This window comes from Tachyglossus aculeatus, chromosome 21, assembly GCF_015852505.1.
Source record: "Tachyglossus aculeatus isolate mTacAcu1 chromosome 21, mTacAcu1.pri, whole genome shotgun sequence".
Classification (NCBI taxonomy): Eukaryota; Metazoa; Chordata; class Mammalia; order Monotremata; family Tachyglossidae; genus Tachyglossus; species Tachyglossus aculeatus.
The window spans coordinates 62,724,904-62,745,144 of record NC_052086.1 but is presented as its reverse complement, the minus strand read 5'-3'; the positions used below and the strand labels follow the sequence as shown (position 1 = coordinate 62,745,144).

The 20,241-nt window shown below is 44.1% G+C and overlaps 1 protein-coding gene across 1 annotated transcript in view; it reads right to left on the bottom strand.

The window, feature by feature from the left end:
• Positions 1 to 1,037: 1,037 nt before the first annotated feature.
• The window catches only part of C21H7orf50 (chromosome 21 C7orf50 homolog), a 63,354-nt gene continuing 44,150 nt past the window's right edge, over positions 1,038 to 20,241 (bottom strand). Inside the window, exons 2-3 of the mRNA XM_038763912.1 lie at positions 8,969 to 9,050; positions 1,038 to 1,967 (exon numbers count right to left, since the gene is read on the bottom strand). Of these exons, the coding sequence (XP_038619840.1) occupies positions 1,785 to 1,967; positions 8,969 to 9,050 (265 nt within the window). The 3' untranslated portion in view covers positions 1,038 to 1,784. The remainder of the gene's footprint in view (positions 1,968 to 8,968; positions 9,051 to 20,241) is intronic.

The window sequence follows — 20,241 nt, the reverse complement described above, 5'->3', positions numbered from 1 at the left end:
TGTGTCCTTTTGGGGCTGACACATGTGTTTTGTTCAATCTCCTGCATGAGGGTTTCCATGATCCTGGCTCATCAGGAGATTGGGCCTTTGATGTTCTGGCTGAATTACAATGGAATGGGGAGCGGGTCTTCAGAGTCAATTAAAAACACGCATCACAGGGGTCTGAATATGGGTTCCAATATGACTATCAGTGGGCTCACAGCTCCTGGATCTCTCCAAAAGAAGGGGAATGGAAAACATTCAGATGAATTGCAGGATTTCAATTAAAAAGACCCAGTAATATGACAACATAATAAGAGGATGTAGCAGAAATCAGAGAGCTGTGTGTGTGTGTGTGTGTGTGTGTGTGTGTGTGTGTGTGTGTGTGTGTGTGTGTGTTTGTGTCTAGAAAGGAGCAGGAATGGGGGAGAGAAAGAAGATGGAAACAAAAATATGGCTGTAAATTCCCAAATAGCTGTTGGATTGATCCTGCTGCAAAAATACTTGGTAACCACGTTCTCTCTGACATCAGTTATTCTACCTTGGCTTAGCATTTGTATTAAATTCCATTATAGTTACCCTGGCTCTCACAGCACATCTTGTATCACTCAGAATGTTTGGCTCACAATGGATATGATTTAAAGAGGGTGCAATGTTTAAACTGCTTTTGGAACAGTAAGTATATTACCCTTTTATTTTATTTTTTTTTAAAGAATTGTAGTATTTCGTGGTTGGGAAAACCCAGCCAAATGCTGTAAACTGCCAAACATTTAAAGAATCAGGTTGGCAAGACTGGTTGAGAACAAGTGGTCAATTAGAGCTGCTATTAACATCAGCTCTCCAGCCTGACGAAATCCTAATTAATGGCCTTGTTTTCTAGCACCACATCTACAATGCTGCCCCCTCACCACACAACTCCTGCCCTCCCCGCCCCCGAGACGAGAGCCATTCATATAGACGTCAAGGCAACTGAATACAAATGAACTAAACTGAAAGACAATCACACAAGGCAAATGAAAATGAAATTTAGCGGACAGCCAAAACACAGTTACAGCACAATTTATGGATTTCATTTTTATTAAAATCACAATCAACCCATTCCAGCCCATCCAGGTACATGGCCTAGTTGATTCACTGCCTTGTGTTTGTCCCGTCACTAAGCAACAAGTGCCGTGGGACACCAGAAAGCTTGAAATCGACCGGGAAAATGAAAAAAGTCCCAAAGCTCTGGATGTCGGAGCTCGGGCAGGTTACGAGTAAATTTATGACCAGACCCTTGACGGGCTGGTTGGAAATGAGCTCGTCCAAACCCCTGCGATGGGCGCCTGAGGCCGGCAGAGATGGATTTCAGCTGGCAGAGGGAGTGCTGTACTCTATCTCCTGTCCTGAAAAAACGGTCTCTTTGTGAAAGACTCACTGGGGCCTAAAGGCCTTCATAAGCCAAGGATTTGGGCCTCTCTCCACCACTTCATTGCGATTCCATTCTGATCCGGGAGAATTTAAAAGACACAAAAGGATCATTCACTCTCCTTCCAAGATAAGATCAGATCACTTAAAATGAGATCACTGGACATACCGAGAGCTTGTACCCAGGAGTGAAAATGATAGGTTTAAACAACAGAGTGTTTTTACCTCCTGATAATGTGCTTGGGGAAAGATCTGATTTCGCAAGTAACAAAAAAAAAATCGCTTCACGCAAGAAAGGTTTGGTTGTGGGGATGAGGGTGGGGTAGGGATCCTTTCATGTCTGGAGCGGTGTCTTTGGGAAGGAGATGTTTCTTAGAAGGAGCCAAGGCCGATCCCATTTATGACAACAGCTGGAGGACTTGTCGGATCCGCTCGGCCTTCGCCGAGAGATTGGGGTCGTTGGGCTCAGTGGCGTCCAGCTCTTTCATGAGAGACTCGGCTTTTTGCACGGTCAGATCCCTGGCACTGCCCTTCAGCCCCTCCAGGTAGGACAGGAGGATGGAGAAGTATTTTTCTGGGACCTTGGGAAGAAATAGAAGAGAAACCTCAGTAGGTAAGGTGAGGAAAAGTGATTATGGTAGGCTAGAGAAAAGGGCCCAGAGGCCACTCCACTAGCAGTGTCAGGAGAGAAGTAACAAACAGCCTGAAGTGGACTTCACATTTCACACTGTTCCAAGGCTCAGAGAGAGGCTCTTTAGCCCAGAGTAAATCTCCTGAGTAAAAGGAAGAAGTCAGCCACCTCAGACTATGCTCTCTTGCCTACTGAGTGACCCTTGCTGATCACAACTTACCCAAGAACCAAATACAGAGGCTCTGATATGGTCTTGTGGCCCGCCGACACCCCATCAAACTTCACTCTATGGTAACTAAGTGACGGTCCACTGCATACAGTGCAGAGCTGGAAGGTGTGTCTGACAGAGTGTTCATGTGAAATGCTCACAAGCCCGTCTGTAAAAGAACTTATTCAAAGTCATATGGAAACCATTTCCAGATTACATCTACTCAGGCTCTGATTCAATTATGTAAGTACCACATGCCCTCGGTATTTTTTTTCCTTTATTTCTTTCTCCGTCTTCTGGTTTTTTCATAAATGGATGAGAGATGGGTGAAAATATTGGTTTTGTGCTTCTGAGGGATGCAGCCTGGTTTTCCTCAGCATTCAGCGGTTTTACTCTGGGAGCTTAACTGGGGTAATTTCCACAGTGATGAACTTATTAAGTTCTAGAAATGCACTTTCTCTTCTGTCCTTTGTCCTCTGTGCCATTTTCACCTCTGGTGAGAGCCCTTTTTCCCTGTACCCTTTCTCCCGATGCTAAGGCATTTGGCGGCTAACCTTGAAGCTTCAACTGATGCCCAGTGTACATCAATCAAAGAATCAGTGACACTTATTGAGCCCTTACTGTATGCACAGCACTGTACTAAGCGCTTGGGAGAGTACAACAGAGTTGATAGGCACGTTCCCTACCCACAATAAACTTATACTCTAGAGGCACATCTTCCATGAGAGCTTGTTCAAGGTACCCAAGAGAGCAGTGCAACTTCCTGAAACGGCAGCCTCCTTCAAGTTACCTTCCACTTTGCTTCAACCAATTCCTCCAGGGGTAATCAGGCCACTTAGATGCCTGGAATGAACATCTCATTTTAAAAACAAGACAAGAGAAGGCATGATAAGCCCATGAAATAAGGTGATAGGATTTGGCTCATGTAACCCCCATCTGTTCCTAGTGAGTCTAGTGGGAATAATCCCAGCTCCTGCAGAAACATCAAGATCGAATAATGGATGGATGAGACCCATAAATTCAACATCGAAGATGCTGGGGTACTTGAAGGGAGGGAGGAGTTCTCAAAAATCAAGGAGACCATCAACCGAATGGAGGCTCAACTGATTAAGGTTGATGCTGAACAAGATAGAAATATATCTGCTATAAATGGTTGGTTTAAAACCTTCCTGGGGCAGGGCGATGTCCTAAATGTCATCTAGAGGTTCCATCTAGCTCCAATTTAAGTCATTATTCAAAGTATGTATTCTCTCCCTTCCCTCTTCAGTGCTACAAGCAGTAGGGCTGAGTAATTATTTTGGCCTCCAGCTACTTACCACATTTTGTAATTGGTTGTGGACTGGCCGATTACACTGAAGAGAGGAGAAGTGGGGGAGTGGGGGGGGTAATGGTTTAATTTCAGAAACGCAGCCGCCTCCCTCTGAGGTGTCTTTCCTGCCTCAAGGTCAGCTGCAGATACAGTCAATAACCGCCCCCAACCTGCTAGTTCGCCTGGGGGTCACGGCCTGCTGGGAAGTTGCTCCAAGGACGGATGGCTGGATCCGAGCGAGGTCAGAGTGGCCACATGTCGAAGCTGCTGGCTTAAAGCCAAACTGAATCCAGACCACGGCCTAGATGTGGTTCACAGCCTGTGGGCCTGTCCAGCCCTGATGTTGTTCAGGGGCAGAACTGGCTTCCCGGTATTCCCAAGCATTAAGTGTAAACCACGTAAAATGAAACTTGAAAATTGGAATATTCCCCCCACCCCCGCACCCCACATGTGATGTTTTATAATAGCATAACCCGAGAGGGTCAGCCTGGCAGATACACAACTCCCATCACCAGCTGGGGGGCTCTGACTCAGCAGAACCTGTGTGCTTTGCAACCTTGGCCCAAACCCCTGGAATTCTTTTTCCTCCTAGTTATCGGGCTTCATTCTGGAATTCAAACGCATTCCATGACACTCAATCTGGTACTGTGCCTTTTGACCCAAGAGCCCCTAAAGGTCTCAATGCAAACTTCATGGGGAGACACCCAGGTGGTGTTTTTGTTTTCACACTTATGACAGGATTTGCCCCTTGGCCTAAGGGTAGGCTTGATGTGATCATGGCTGTGCATATCCTGTGGTTTCTCTGATGAGGGCATCTTAAAAAATTATTATTATTATTATCAGTGATAATAATGATGATGATGATAATAACTGTGGTATTTATTAAGCACTTACTACGTGCCAAGCACTATACTAAGTGCTGGGGTGGATACAGGCAAATTGGGTTGGACACAGTCTTTGTCCCACATGGGGCTCACAGTCTCAATCCCCATTTTACAGAATGGGGCACAGAAAAGTGAAGTGACTTGCCCCCAAATCACACAGCTGACATGTGGCAGAGCCAGGATTAGAACCCATGACCTTCTGATTCCCAGGTCCGTGCTTTATCCACTCTACCACCATCTTTAAGTTCCTGCATTCAACAGTGAATTCTCTAGGATTGTCCTGACTTTTTCAAAAGGGTTGATGCTATGGATGTATTTTTGGGATGTTTTAGTTTAGATTCTGATCCGTGACAGTAGTTCTTTGCAGCTTCTCTACCCAGAGCCTTCTCGGGGTGCACAGCTGGCTCCCAGAGGTTCACGGCCAAATCCAAACTATTACCTTGCTCTTCAGCCAGCAGAGTGGGGATGAGCATTCACGTTTAACTTCACCAATGCTCAAAGACCATTTACCAAAAAAAGGATGGCAAACTGCCTCCTAAAAATTTACCTCTTCTAGGAAGTATTCCCTGAGTGATTACTCCATACCATCCGACTTTGTTAATGGTATTTGTTAAGTGCTTACTATTCTAAGTGCTGGGATTGATGGAAAGCAGCATAGCCTAATGGATAGAGCATGGACTTGGGAGTCAGGGGGACCTAGGTTCAAAAGTCTGCTGCATGACCTTTGGCAAGTCACTTCATTTCTCTAGGCCTCAGTTTCCTCATCTAGAAAATGAGGATTAAGAATGTGAGCCCTCTGTGGGACAAGGACTGTTTCCAACCTGATTAGCTTGCACCTAGCTTGATTAGCTTGATTGCATCTAGCTTGATTAATTAGCTTGATTAGCTTGTGAGTCCCACGTGGGACAACCTGATCACCTTGTAGCCTCCCCAGCGCTTAGAATAGTGCTTTGCATATAGTAAGCGCTTAATAAATGCCATCATCATTATTATTGTTATCTACCCAAATGCTTAGAACAGTGCCTGGCACATAGGAAGTGCTTAACAAATACCATCATTATTATTATTACAAATCATTCAGGTTGGAAATAGTCCCTGTACCATATGGGGCCACGGTATAAGTAGGAAGAAGACTGGGCATTGAATCCCCTATTTTACAGATGAGGAAACTGAGGCAAAGGGAAATTAAGTGACGTCCAAGGGCACACAGCAGACAGGTGGTACAGTTGGAATTAGAACCCAGGTCCTTTGAATCCCAGGCCCATGCTTTTTCCAGTAAGCCATGCTGCTTCCCATGATCACTTTGTGATCATGTCATCTGAACAGCCAACTCAGCACTCGTATTTGTCATTATTTTATTTATCGACTTCTTATTTCTCATTAGTGTTCTTTATTCACTTGGGTTAGCTTATATCTATTTTCTTAATTGTAACTATGGTTAAATTGACAATTTACGTCTACTGTCTCTTCCATCATATTGTCAGCACCTGGGCAGCAGTACCATGGGAGAGAGTTGAGGGAGGAGACTCAAGTTTACTGCGCAGAAGAAGGCAACGGTAAACTACTTCCATATTTTTACCAAGAAAACGCTATGGATACACTACCACAGTGATTGCAGATAGAGAATGGGGCGTTCTGGGAGAGATGTATCCATGGAGTTGCTATGGGTCAGAGATGACTCGACAGCATAAGACAAGTAATGAAATTACTAGAATATATGCTCCATGAGGGAAGGGATCATACCTATTTATTCGACTTACTTTCCCAAGAGCTTAGTGTAGTGCTCTGCAACCAGTAAGCTCTCAATAAGTACCACTGACTGATATTTTTAATAAATATACATTAAGTCCTCTTTCTCCTTCTGTCCCATAAATTAGAGCATGATATTCAGGGACAGGCATACAGAACAGGATGGTCTGAGGCATATACCCAAAAGAAAGGCAAAAAAGACTTCACTGATCTTGTTTTTTCTCTTTTTCCAGGACTGAGTGTGTCCAGGATTCCACCCATCTTGGGGAGATTTGTAAGTTGAGGAAAGGAGGAAGGGGTTCCAGCTGCTGGAGGGTCTGAGGGCACAGTTGCTTAGATGGCTATTTTAAAATAAGCCTCTTAATTTTTTTAGTGCTAAAAATGGCTCCAAACCCGCATCTTGGTCTTAGAGCTATACGGTAATTTTCAGAGACATGCATAAATGCTAGAAGAAGGAATGGAAGTAAACGAAGGAAGGAAAATATAGTGAGAAAAATAGAGGAAGGAAGAAAAGAAGAAGGAAAAATAGAGATAGGGAGAGAGGAAGGAGAGAAGGAAAGAAGAAAGGAAGGAAAGGAAGAAGGAAGAAGGAAAGAAAAAGTATATAGCAAAAGATAGAGGAAGGAAGAAAGACAGAAGAAAGGAGGGAAAGAAGGCAAAGAGAAAGTAGAGAGAGGAAGGAAGGAAGGACGGAAGGAAGGAAGGGAAGAAAGAAGGAAAAATACATAGAGAAAGATAGAGGGAAGAAGGAAGGGAGGGAGGAAAGAAGGGAGGGAGGGGAGTGAAGAAGGGCAAAATATCTGTCAGGACTGTATAGCAGCCAGTTAAAATTAGTAGCTTCAGAATATGGCCTGGACAGCTCTAGGGAAAACATGAGGTCTTGGGAGAATGGAAAGGAAGGAAAGGAAGGAAGGATAAAATACAAGGAGAGGAGTATGAGCAATTATCCTGTAATCTTTGATTAAATATTCAGAGGGTCATTCTTTGATGACATTAGCAAGAAGTGAACCTCTTTGCTTCCACGCAGTAATTGCTTTATGGCTACGTCTCCAGTCCCTAATGTAAAATTTGATATTTGAGGTTAGGTTGGAATCTGCATTATAGAATGGGTGCAGGCCATTGAGCATTGCCAAGACAGTTGTTACTTCTGCACAAAGGAGAAAGAACAGATGCAACTGTCCTGGGCCACAGCAACTGGAGGCCCCAGCTGGCCAGATATTACGTCTGGTTAATCACAAAAAACATTTTTGAAATTTCTAGCTCCCATCACTGTTGTAAACTCGAGTTCTTCCTAAGATCACCAGGAAAGATACTGAGCTGTAACCTAAAATTTCCTAACAGATCACATGAAATGATAAACACAAAGCCTAATAAAAACTAGTTCCAAGCTCAGAATCCTTAATTTAATTTACCTTTTGTATGTCACCATTCATACCTTGCTACTGTTTTTTCAATACAACTATAAACAGTGACAATCCCTGCCCACAATGTGATTATCTTGTGTTTGATACATAGTAAAGTGCTTAACAAATACCACATCTATTATTATTACTAGAAGCTTATTCAGCCCAGGAACGTAATAAGTTTTTACTACTAGGATGTGGTCTGCTCCCCTCACAACTCACCCAAGCTAAATGAATCCAGGACGCCAAGTATAATGCCCATGCATGGACAGGAACAAGGGTAGTCTAAACTTTAATGAAGCCAGGGAGGAGTAGCGTTGCTACACTGGCATTTTAGGTTTTGACAGCAAACAGCATATTTTGAAAAGGAGATTTAGCTTGCGAACAACCTCAAATTGATTTGAATGTTTAAGATAACATTAACCAGGGTTTCTTGGAAAGAGGCTTTAACATCCAAACTGTAGAGCTGACTGTGGGGCAGATCACAGTGCTTGTTAAGCATGTGTCCGATTAATAAAGCATAGTATATCCCGATGAGAAGCTGTTGGCCCTGTGTTAGTGGGCTTTTCTGCCCCCATTTCACTGATGGAGAAGCTATAGCAAAGGAAGGGGGATGATAATAATAATGATGATGATGATATTTGTTAAGCACTTACTATGTGCCGAGCACTGTTCTAAATGCTGGGATAGATACAAAGTAATGAGGTTAGCCCATGTGGAGCTCACAGTCTTAATCCCCATTTTCCAGATGAGTTAACTGAGGCACAGAGAAATGAAGTGACTTGCCCAAAGTCACCCAGCTGATGTGGCAGAGCTGGGATTAGAACCCAAGACCTCTGACTCCCAAGCCCGGGCTCTTTCCACTCAGCCCCACGATGCTTCTCAGTGTGACTGGTGCAAGCCACCTGGCAAGCGTATGGGTGGTGGAGGTGGTGATGATGACAATATTAAGTGCTTAATATAATGATTATAATTGTGGTATTTGTTAAGCACTGTTCTAAGCTCTGGGGTAGATAATAATAATACTGGTATTTGTTAAGCACTTACTAGGTGCCAAGCACTGAGTGCTGGAGTAGATACAAGGTAATTGGGTTGAACACAGTCCCTGTCCCACATAGGGCTCACAGTATCCATCTCCGTTTTATAGGTGAGGTAACTGAGGCACAGGGAAGTTAAGTGACTTCCCCAAGGTCACACAGCAGGTGAGTGGCAGAGGTGGGATTAGAACAACCCATGACCTGTGCTCTACCCATTAGGTCATGAATAGCGTCCTCCGCCAACCAGCCAAGGAACCAGACTCCCAGCCTCTTGTTCCAGGCCCTGCATTTGCCCAGCGGCAGATGGGGCCGACTGGACTCCACCTCCACTTTCTGAACAGAGTTCAATTTGGATACGCACCTGGTCACTCTCGTACATGTGCAACAGGAGCCATGTCTGTCTGGTCTTCTGGAACTTCCATGTCTTGCACTTTTTTGACCAGCTAGGAAATATAAAGGACAACAAAAAACTCCAGTTAGACCATGGCTGGAAGTAGGTTTGTTAAATGGAACGGGAAAGTTTAACTTGTTAGAAAAGTCTATTCTGGATACAGAGGAGAGAAGACTTTTTATAAGGTGGGGGTAGTTTTGTGGGGTCTGGGGAGCCTCTTTTACACGAAGGATACCTTCTAGGTCTATTTCTGCCAATCAGGGGGTTTGGGTTCTAAGCCTAACCCTGCCTCTGGCCTGCCATGTGGTCTTGGGCAAGTCACTTAAACACTCCCTGGGCCCAGATTTCTTTATCTGTAAATTAGGCATAAGATCCTTGCTTGCTCTCCCCCTTGAACTGTGAGCCCCATGTGGGAAAGGGACAGTTTCTGATCTGACGATGCTGTATTCACCCCATCGCTTGGTACAGTGCTTGTCACAGTATGAGCACTTAATCAACACCATGATTCACAAGAATCAAAGGGTTTCTTTCCTTTTCCTCTAACCCTCATCCGAAGCTAGTTCAAATAGCGAAAATAACCGATGTGTAAGCATCAAATTCATATAATACCGATCTGGGATAAAGTACCAAAACACAGTAAACAAACAACCCATTGGTAATACTAAATCGTGAATTCTGGTCTATGTATTCAGCCACAGAAGGGAGTGGAAAACTCTGCTTGCTATAAACAATGAAAGAAACAAAGGACCTAGTGTGGCGAGCAAGCAGAGCCCGTCAGTACACATTAGCTCTTTTCTTTCCCTTTCAGAGGGGGAACCATACATAACAAGAAACATATACAACATTTCATGACCCAGCATTTTTTGATTCAAGTTCCCCAGTCTCTCGTACAATGCAGCACAACCAGTGGGTGGCCACTAAAAATTACTGATGGTAATATTTCCATTCAGATGGACAAAATGTGTCACTGTTGAAAGGCTACGGTTAGGAAGGTAATTTCACTGTCTATGAAGGATCCAGCACCTTCTTAAGGAAGAATGCAGTATTTTTGCTCTTTTCTCAACCCAGTCCACTTCTCAATAAGCTAAACCACTTTTTTTTTTAAATGGTATTTGCTAAGCACTTACTATGTGCAAGGCACTGTACTAAGCACTGGGGTAAATGCAAAGTAATCAGATTGGACACAGTCCATGTGCCACATGGTCCTCACAATATTAATCCCATTTTACAGATGAGGTAACTGAGGCACAGAAGTTACGTGACTTGCCCAAGGTCACACAGCAGACAAGTGGCGGAGTCACTCAGAATCCAAATCAGCTGCATTCCAGGTGACAAGCTTAGTAACAGAAATACGCTTGGTAACATCAAGGAAATCAGCCATTCAAGGTATTCCAAACTGATATCCCAAGAGGAGAGTGCATCCAGGGAAAGCTGGCAGTTCAAGCAGCTTTGGTTTTCACTCAGAGGCTATACCTCTAGGGCCTCAGCATCAAATCTGCCTGGAAAAAAAGAAAAACTATCCATTGCTGTGACAAAGATTTCCATGCTCAGCACACAAAAAATAATGGGCTGTGTGTGTGTGTGTGTGTGTGTGTGTCTGTTGCGTTTTCACTGGAAAAGCTCAGTGGAAATGTATCACAGAAAGTCCAAGATAAAAGGGGGCTCAAATTATAAAAATGGCACACATAACAGGAAGGAAAATAGTCGTAGGATGAACATCCCCAGAAATGCTAAATCAAATCCATGACTTAAAAGGGAGTTACTTTGTGACACCCTGGTGGAATAGTGCAGTTGACTGAGTTCAAAAGTATGGAAACAAATATTAAAACCTGAAGCAAAACATCAAACCCAGCATGCTGGCAGGGACTTCTGACCAACTGGGTATTTCTTCAGGCTGAGTTTGAAATCAGATGCAAAAATAAAAACCAAAGAGAATCCAGATCCCACTTTACAACTTTCTAAATTCTTTCTCTGGCAAGTGATGTGTTCCTTGTCAGTGAACACAGTGATCACAATTTTATACCATTCAATCAAAGGAATTTATGGAGTGTTTACTGTGTGCAGAGCCCCTTACTTGGGAGTCGACACCATCCCTGCCCTGAAAGAGTATCCAATCTAAATGTAATGCCAACACAAAATAATTTAAGGAAAGGAGGAAGCAGAGTTATGGATCATTGTGGGTACATAAGTGCTTCAGTGATGCAAAAGTGGTAAAGTGATAGTTGAGAGAGTATGACCTTGGAGAAAAAAAGTGAACTGGGGAAAATACTGGTTGGATTTTAGAAGGGCTTTGCAGATGAGGAGAGCTGTGCTCTGGTGGATTTGAAGTGGGGAGAGTGTGAGTAAGGAATTGGAGGGAGGAGAATTGAAAATGATGCACAGCGGGAAGGTGAAATTTGGTGTAGTGAAAAAAGAAAGTGGATAAGTAAGGGGGAAGACAGCTGAGGGGTTTTCTTAAAGCCGGTGGTTAATTGTTTCTACTTGCTCCAGAGAGTGATGGGTAACTGTTAAAGTTTTTGAGGAGTGGAAACGACAAGTTTTAGAACAACGATTCAGGCAATAGAGTGAAATGTGGACAAGAGAGGGGAGAGGCCAAAGGCAGGAAGACCAGTGAGGAGGCGGACAGTAGCCTCCACAGCAGTTTCACTCCTTAATCCCTTAAGAGAAACAGCATGGCCTAGTGGAAAGAGCCAGGGTTTGGGACTCAGACCCATTTGCCTGCTGAGTGAGCTTGGGCATGTCACTTAACCTCTCTGTGCCCAGCTTCCTCATTTGTAAAATGGGGATTCAATAGCTGTTTGCCCACCTACTTCAATCAATCTTATTTATTGAGCACCTACTGTGTGCAGAGCACTGCACTAAGCACTTGGGCGTGTACAATATAACACATTCCCTGCCCACAATGAGCTTTCAGTCTAGAGGGGGGTGACACACATAAAAATACAAAAATAAATTACATAAGTGTTGTGGGGTTGGAGGATGAATAAAGGGAGCAAGTCAGGGTGATGCAGAAGGGAGAGGAACAAAAGGACTTAGACTGTGAGCCCCATTCTGGGTCGGAGACTATGTCTGACTTGTATCTTGTAACTTGCACCTACCCCAATACTTAGACCAGCACTTGACACACAGTAAGTGCTTAACAAATACCATAATAATAATAATAATAATAACTGTTATTACTATTACTGCTATCCCTTTCCACTCCCTTGACTAAGCTAATAGAATGGCTGCCTTTGGCCAGAGAACCAAAGTCAGCGCCAGCCACCTAGAATTCACTACAAATGATTTCCTATTAACCACTCTCTGTACCTTGTCAACTGAAATGAACTGAATCTGATGGTTTGAAGAGTACTGATCAGCACAGCGATGGGGAGCAAGAGAGAAGGTGAGTGATGAAGGAGTCTGGGCAAATGATGAAAAAGATCGTGATCTTTAGTCATAATGTAAGTAGTGTTAAATCAAGATCTGCAGTCTTGACTCCTGGGGATGGTCTCCTGAGACCCTACCATGGGTCTTTCCCCTTATGTGATTTAATGAATAAATCAGAATAATTGGAATAACCAGAGTAAGTTCCCTTTATAACTTTCCATTTTCTTAGACACAGGTAGGTCAATTTGGCTGCCTTTCCAATTTGCTATTTGTTGCCGAGTATGCACCTCGGGAAGAAGGAGGCTTGACCCTGGATGACAGCACATACACAAGACACAGAAGAATTTCACCTAAACTCTTTGCCATCTTGGGCTCCACTCCCCTTACCTCTTAGGCCTGGGGCCAATTCTTTAACATATCACCCAGTTGTTGGGCAATTAGTCCTCTGTATACAGTTACTGTTTATATATTTTTATAAGCAAAAGCTGATTGGAAAAGCATGTGCCTTACTAGAGTTGAATAAATATTTCACTCTTGTTGAATGGATGTTTAGTTATATTTTATTCTGGCAAGTGGGTGACCCTTTAATATCCCCACCATTCAAAATAAAGACATTTGTAACTAAATTTAACTTGATTAAGGCATTCAAGCCCCATTTTATATATTCATTGCACATTTAGTTTGGCAGAGGTGGAGATGGGGAAAAATGAGGAAGACAAAGAAGTATATTTAGTATTAGGATTCAGTCTTTTTTTTTTGAATGGTAGTTGTTAAGCACTTATTATGTGCCAGGCACTGTATTAAATGCTGGGGCAGATGCACAATAATCGGGTTGGACACAGTCCTGTCCTACATAGGGCTCAGTCTTAATCCCATTTTACTGATGAAGTAAGTGAGGCACAGAAGTGACTTGCCCAAGGTCACTCAGCAGATAATCAATCAATCATATTTACTGAGCCCTTACTGTGTGCAGTACTGTACTAAGCACTTGGGAGAGTACAATATAACAGAGTTGGTAGATACATTTCCTGATCATATCGACAAGTGGCAGAGCCGGGATTAGAACCCAGGTCCTCTGACTACCAGGCTATTGTTCTTTCCACTAGGCTACGCTGCTTCCTCTAAGGCTGTTAGAAATGGAGTCCCTTATTGAACGTCATGGAAGAAGAGGTAAAACCTGTCTCCATCTCTTAATAACCAGGCCTTAGACAAGGTCTCAGTCTTCGCTTCCCTATTTGCAAAATAGAAGGCTGGATATTAAGGAAACAGAGAGAACAAAGGTGGCAATATTTGGGAAATCCTTTGGCAGCCAGCATAAATAATATATGGTGTGTGAAATAGTCAACTGGCTGAACTTATAAAAATCCATTGTGGTGATAATAATGGTGCCCTGTGGGTTGCTATGAGAGGAGATGCCAAAGATTCATATAAGCGCTTAGTACAGTGCTCTGCACATAGTAAGCGCTCAATAAATATGATTGATGATGATGATAGAAACACTTGAATGCAACCTTCACCCGGATTCACCTAGTGCCTAGGGAAGGAAGGAAAGAAAAGACGTCAGCTGAGAAAGCAGGGAAGCTAGTTAGGCTTTCTAGATTCAACAATTTACAAAGCAAAGGACAGGCCTTGAGTAGCTGTGATATTTCTGGCGGGAGCCTGATCAGTACAGGGCTGAGGGTTGTGCCGCAGCACTTATAAAGCACTTTGTATTTTCAGAGTGCTTTAGTACTTGTTGATCTTCATAACAGTCTGGGAGGGGGAAGCCAGTCTCACTCCTACCAGATCCCAGAAACTTCCCCAGGAACGGAAAGAAAAAATTTCAGCTCTCGGCTTCACATTTAGCCTTCTGAGTAGATGTGCCTGGGTTATCTGAGTGTGCCTTAGAGACATTGCCTTTGTTTCTGGGCGTAAAAGAATAGTGAAGAGGATTGGATGATTTGGAGAAGGATCTTGCTGTTGCTCTTACAACTTACAATAGGAACGTACTTCAATCATCACTTGGGCAGAATGCTGGGGAAAAGCAATGGCACACCATAATCCACCCATCCAGCCATCCATCCACCCACTCGTTCATTCATTCATTAATCCAGCCGCTCATTCATTCAAAAGTATTTACTGAATACCAACTGTGTACCCTGCACTATACTAGTGATTGAGAGACCACAACTTTCTCATTCAATTTATGTTCTCTTGTTACAAATATTTTTTTCCCCATTCTACTCATTTCCCTCAAAGCTCTGGTTTTCCATAACCCCTGAAGTATAAGGCAAGTTAAAGGACATTTAATAAGAAAAGCTCAGATATGTTTTTTTGCTTAATATGTGTACAAAAACTCAAGTTATTTAGTTCCTGGATTGGGAAAGCAAGCAAATAAAAGTAATGGCAGCAGTAAAATGAAGGGGAACACCTCTCTTTTCACGGATTGTACAACTGAAAGTTTTTTATGCCCCGCTGTAAAGCATTTTATTATTTTGAATACATATTACTGTGACATCTCTTCTGGGATTTATCGGGACATTTTGACTATTTTCAAATGGTAGGAACAACGCAGCTGAATATTTTTAAGAGCAGGAGTTAACATAATTGAAGGCACATTTTCTATAAAGAACTTTATAGAATTTAATGAAAAATACCTACACTCTTACTCACATGGGGGTCACATGTTCACATAAAGAATTTATAGTACTGCACTTAAAAAAAAAGAACAAAAGTGATTGAGAATACCATATATACTTCAGGATAGACATAAACCTCTCTCCAAAATCCTCTAACTTGCTCATTGACGTGAATGGAAATGGCCATTTATCTGCTGGCCAGTCTAGCCAGTCAAATATGGTAAAATTTGTCTATAATAACAAATGGGTAGTGAAACAGTAATGGAGGTGAAGTGTGTGGTCCAACCATAAAGCTTCAGGCCAGGAAAATCCCCAGGCACTAGGGTCCTTCATGGAGAGTTTTCTTTGTTTGTGTACAATTCACCTAAGGACTTTCCATCCTCATCCTCCCCTTCCTTGGGTGGTTTAGGCATGCTTCTGCCCTGAGACCCCTAATGCCCCTTTCCAGCTCTACCCCTGCCCGTTTCCAGGATTCCACCCCTGAGAGTGGTGGAATCAAGTTAAATTTGTAGGCTCGGATGCCTTTGGACCACATTCACAATCGGCCATACTGAGGGTGGCCATTATCCCTGGGCTGCAAGAGAGCACTTCCCTGAGCCCAAGGCAGAAAACTCAAGACAGAAAGTAGGTGAGCCAAGTCTTTCCATGGTTTATGTCCAAATTGACACTCTATTTCCAAGGATTATCAAAATGAAATGCAGCAAGCCATACCCTCTCCCCTCTCCACCCTGCCCTGCCCATCCCCTCGGCCCACTGCCACCCAGGATTGGTAGCGGAGTGCAAGGTGCTGTTTTCTGGGGAACCGATGAGCCTTGCTCAACCCCTGCACCCTCAGCTCTGACTGATTAAGTCAGATGTGCAGGAGGAGGAGGAAGAGAGGGGGAAATGAGATAGGAACAATGGGGAAGGGAAAACCAAAGGAATATGGGTGTCCTGTAGAAAGGGAGAGTGGTGGGCAGGGAGCAAATTTCTTCTTGGAATTGAGAAAAGGGGTTTCAGGGGCTCCAGTGTCACTAATTTGCAACTGAGTCCCAACAGTCCCCACCACTGACTTTTGCCCCCTTCTGCATGTTCTGCCAATCTCCACAGACCCTCCGCAGGAATCTATGGGTTGGCAGATGCCTAGCCATGACGGCACAGAGGATAAAGCAATTTAGACATTTACAACTTGAAGGGTACAATTTTAGAGGTCCCGTGGGGTTCTCCACAATACAGCACTGGCTGAGTTTTAACAAGCACTGAGGTGAGTCTCCTTCAACCCCTGGAAAACACGAGGGGGAGAAAGAGCTGGGTGGTCACGTCCGCAGGAAATTCTCCTGCCAGAAAGAGCAGTTGGCAGAATGCAGACGGAGAACCTTCCAAAGCCTTCGGCTGGGATTTGACATTTGGGAACTGAAAGTGGTTACTGAAATTAGTAATTCCTTCTTCAGTTCTGGTCGCACCAATCTCTTTTCTTTTCCACTCCAGCCTTAGATTTTAGGAAAGTCAAGGACTTACATGGGTGGATGCTCAACACCTTAGCAAGTGTTGTTGACTAAAGGCAGTCCCCTACCCATCCACCTCAGGACCAAGCAGGTGGGCTCTTCCTGAAACAATGGTCCAAAATGTACACAAATCACATCTTCAAAGAGACTCCCACAAAGAGACTTCCACACAAGGCTGCTGAAAACTACCATTCCGGGAGAAGTGACAAAGCCTGGAATCGACGCCATGTTCCTGGCACCTTCCCAGGGCTGACACCAATCAACCAATCCATCAGTGGTATTCACTGAGTGCTTATTGCATGCAGAGAACTGAACTAAGTGTTTGGGAGAGTACAGTGGAGATGAGAGTCATTTGCCCTGCCCACAGGAGCTTACAGTCTAGAGGCAGAGACAGACACTAAAATAATTATGGACATGTACATAAAGTACTTTGGGGCTGAGTGTGGAGTGAATCCCAGGGATAAGAATCCAAGTGTATCGGTTATGCAGAAGGGAGTGGGAGAAGGGGAAAAGAGGGCTTAAGTGTGGAAGGCCTCTTGGGCACCAGTACTCATTCTGGAGTTTTAAAACAACTTTGAACATATTCCCCCATCGGCTGTGGATAAGAAATTATGGAGAGAGATTTACATGGTGGGGATAAAAACTTCGGGCTATTTTTTTTCTTGACAGTAAGTTAAACACCAAAGAATGGAAAGAAACTAATTTCTAGATAGAGAGGTTCCATAGAATCACTTATGCTGCCCAGGTGTCAGGTTTTAAGAGAAGAAAACACATCTACCCTGTAGAGCTAACTGACAATAATCCAAGGCCCTTCAGCAGAAAATACTACAAATTCTTCTGAAAGCCAAGCCAAGATTTCTTTCTCAGCAGGGTAGAGTTCACCATCTTTTCATTTGTGATTCTACTACAGTGGGGAAAAGTCAGCACGCCAGATTTTCTTCTCCCCTTTCCTTGCCTTCTATGACAAAAGTCCCTGCCAGGCAACAAGGGCAGCAGTGTGGCCTAGTGGATAGAGCATGGGCCTGGGAGTTAGAAGTCAGCTGCGTGTGACCTTGGGCAAGTCTTTTAACTTCTCTGGATCTCAGTTACCTCATCTGTAAAATGGGGATTAAGACCGTGAGCCCCATGTGGGACAGTGCCCAACCTGACTTACCTTTTCTACCCCAGCACTTAGTTTCAGTGCCTGACACAAACTAAGTGCTTAACAAATACCGCCCCAAAAAGCATCTTGGCACAGATTCTCGGGGCCTGAAACTTACTCGCCATTGTCAGGGCTCCTCAAAGAACTGGTTCTCCAGAATGGAGTCAATTAGGAGAAGCAGCGTGGCTCAGTGGAAAGAGCCCGGGTTTTGGAGTCAGAGGGCATGGGTTCAAATCCCGGCTCTGCCAATTGTCAGCTGTGTGACTTTGGGCAAGTCACTTCACTTCTCTGGGCCTCAGTTCCCTCATCTGTAAAATGGGGATTAAGACTGTGAGCCCCCTGTGGGACAACCTGATCACCTTGTAACCTCCCCAGTGCTTAGAACAGTGCTTTGCACATAGTAAGCGCTTATAAATGCCATTAAAAAAAAATATTAGAAATCATGCTTCAGGAGCTGCACAGACCCAAGTCACCAATCTGGTCAATCAACCAAGTCATCAACAGTATGAATTTCATGCGTCTGTGTCCAGAGCACCGTATTAAGTGCTTGGGAGAGTATAAACACAACAGAGGGGGTAGGCACATTCCTTGCCCACAATGAGCTTAAAGTTTAGACTGGGAGACAAATATAAATAAATTACGGATATGGACAGAAATGCTGTGGGGCTGAGGGTGGAGTGAATACCAAGTGCCCAGAGAGTACAGATCCATGGGTGTAGACAACACGGAAGGGAGAGGGAGTTAGAGAAAAGAGGGAGGAACGCAGCACGTGCCACTCTAGGTGGTAGGGGGAGTGACTGCAGTGGAGCTCATTCTTAGAGCTTCCTTATATCATTTTAAACGTTCTTCTGGGTTGGGTGCCACCATATGGAACTCTAGAGACAAGTCCTATGGGAACAAAAGACATGCTCAATAAATACCAGTACAGGTAGTGGGTTCTCCTATTACTCTCCCTCATTCATTCAATCGATCAGTGAATCGTATTTTTTGTGTGCAGAGCACTGTACTAAGCTCCTAGGAGAGTACAATACAATAAACATACTCCCTGACCACAATGAGGTTACAGTCTAGAGTAGGGGAGACAGATATTCATATAAATAAATAACTTACAGATAGGTACATAAGTGCTGTGGGGCTGGGAGGAGGGATGAAAAAAGGGAGCAATTCAGGGTGACGGAGAAGGGATGGGAGAAGAGGAAATAGGGGGCTTAGTCAGGGAAGGAGATGTGCTTTCAATAAGGCTTTGAAGGTGGGGAGAGTCATTGTCTGTCAGATTCGAGGAGGGAGGCCATTCCAAGCAAGAGGCAGGATGTAGGCGAGAGGTCGGCGGCAAGACAGATGATAGTACCTGAAGGGGAGTGAGTTCAGAGTGATGCAGGATGAGATCATGGTTCCTGGTGCTCCTGAGGTGGACCCCCGAGTGACATTACAGGTGCTCTAAAGCCAACCCACCAAACCCCTACTATTGCTGGGCACAGAGCTGGCCTCGTGCCATACCTGAATTGGTGGAGTAGCATGGTACCCTATGCCTGGAGTTTACTGTGCCCTGCAATGCTTACTTCATTATTCAAACTATACTCACCAACTGGATTCATCCCACGGACCCACAGGAGGTTTCCCCCTTTTAAGCCTGATCAGTTAGTGTTGATGGAAATTGATTTAATCCCTTTCTCCCGAAATAACATCGGGAGGGAGAAATCCTGGAAGGGTGGGGGACACACTCCTATCCTGGTTCCCTCTCTCAGCCAGCTATCCCTCCTTTGCTTTGGGTCCCGGAAATCTCAAGGGTTTACAACCAGCCAAGGGTACAGACTGTTTCTTTGCTTGCAAAAGAGGGAGGCTCTTTTCAAAGTTCACTCTTGGATGACCGCTGCACATCATTTTCAAAATTCCTAATGCGACTCATAATTCTATCTGCACCCACAGGACAGATGCGAGGAGGCTAGCCCAGAAGAGGGGGGGGAAAAAAGTCAAAAGTCAACAAAAAAATCTCCCGCCTTTGCTGTTAGGCCGTGTCACTTCTAAAAAGAGTGTGTGTGTTCTCTTAGCTCTCCTGGATATGCTGCAATACAGCCTACATTCTTTCTGCTCCAGCTGTCCACCGTTCTCTGAGTTTCACTCGGTTTGTCTTGGGGCCAGAGGACAGTGGGGCCAACTCGGCTTAAGGTTTGATCGCAGCCGCCGAGGATAAGTGACCCAGTGGGACCTACCTCCAGGTGGTGACATCTTACTCGTCACTCAGAGAAGGTCCGATATTATTTTTTCCCAGATCATATTCACTGCAAATACACAGTGACACAAAGGGCGTGAAAAATTCTGCTCAACTTGAGGGAAAAGTATGAGTCAAAGAAAGGGGCAAAAAAAAAAAAAAAGAACAACTGGTTTTTCTCTCTACCCACCACAAGAAACGAGAAGAACAGGGCCCCATTCCTGGCATACAGATTTCACAAAAAGCTAACTTAATCCAACGAGATCATTTAAAGTATGCTGTGGGCAATTCATTGCAGTCACGTGAATACTGTGGAAATAGCCAGATGATGGTGAAGTTGTCAGCTGTGGGAAGAAAAATGAGGACTTCTATATCCTCTCCTGCTTCAACCATCCAAGGATAGATGCTGACTGCCCCCTGAC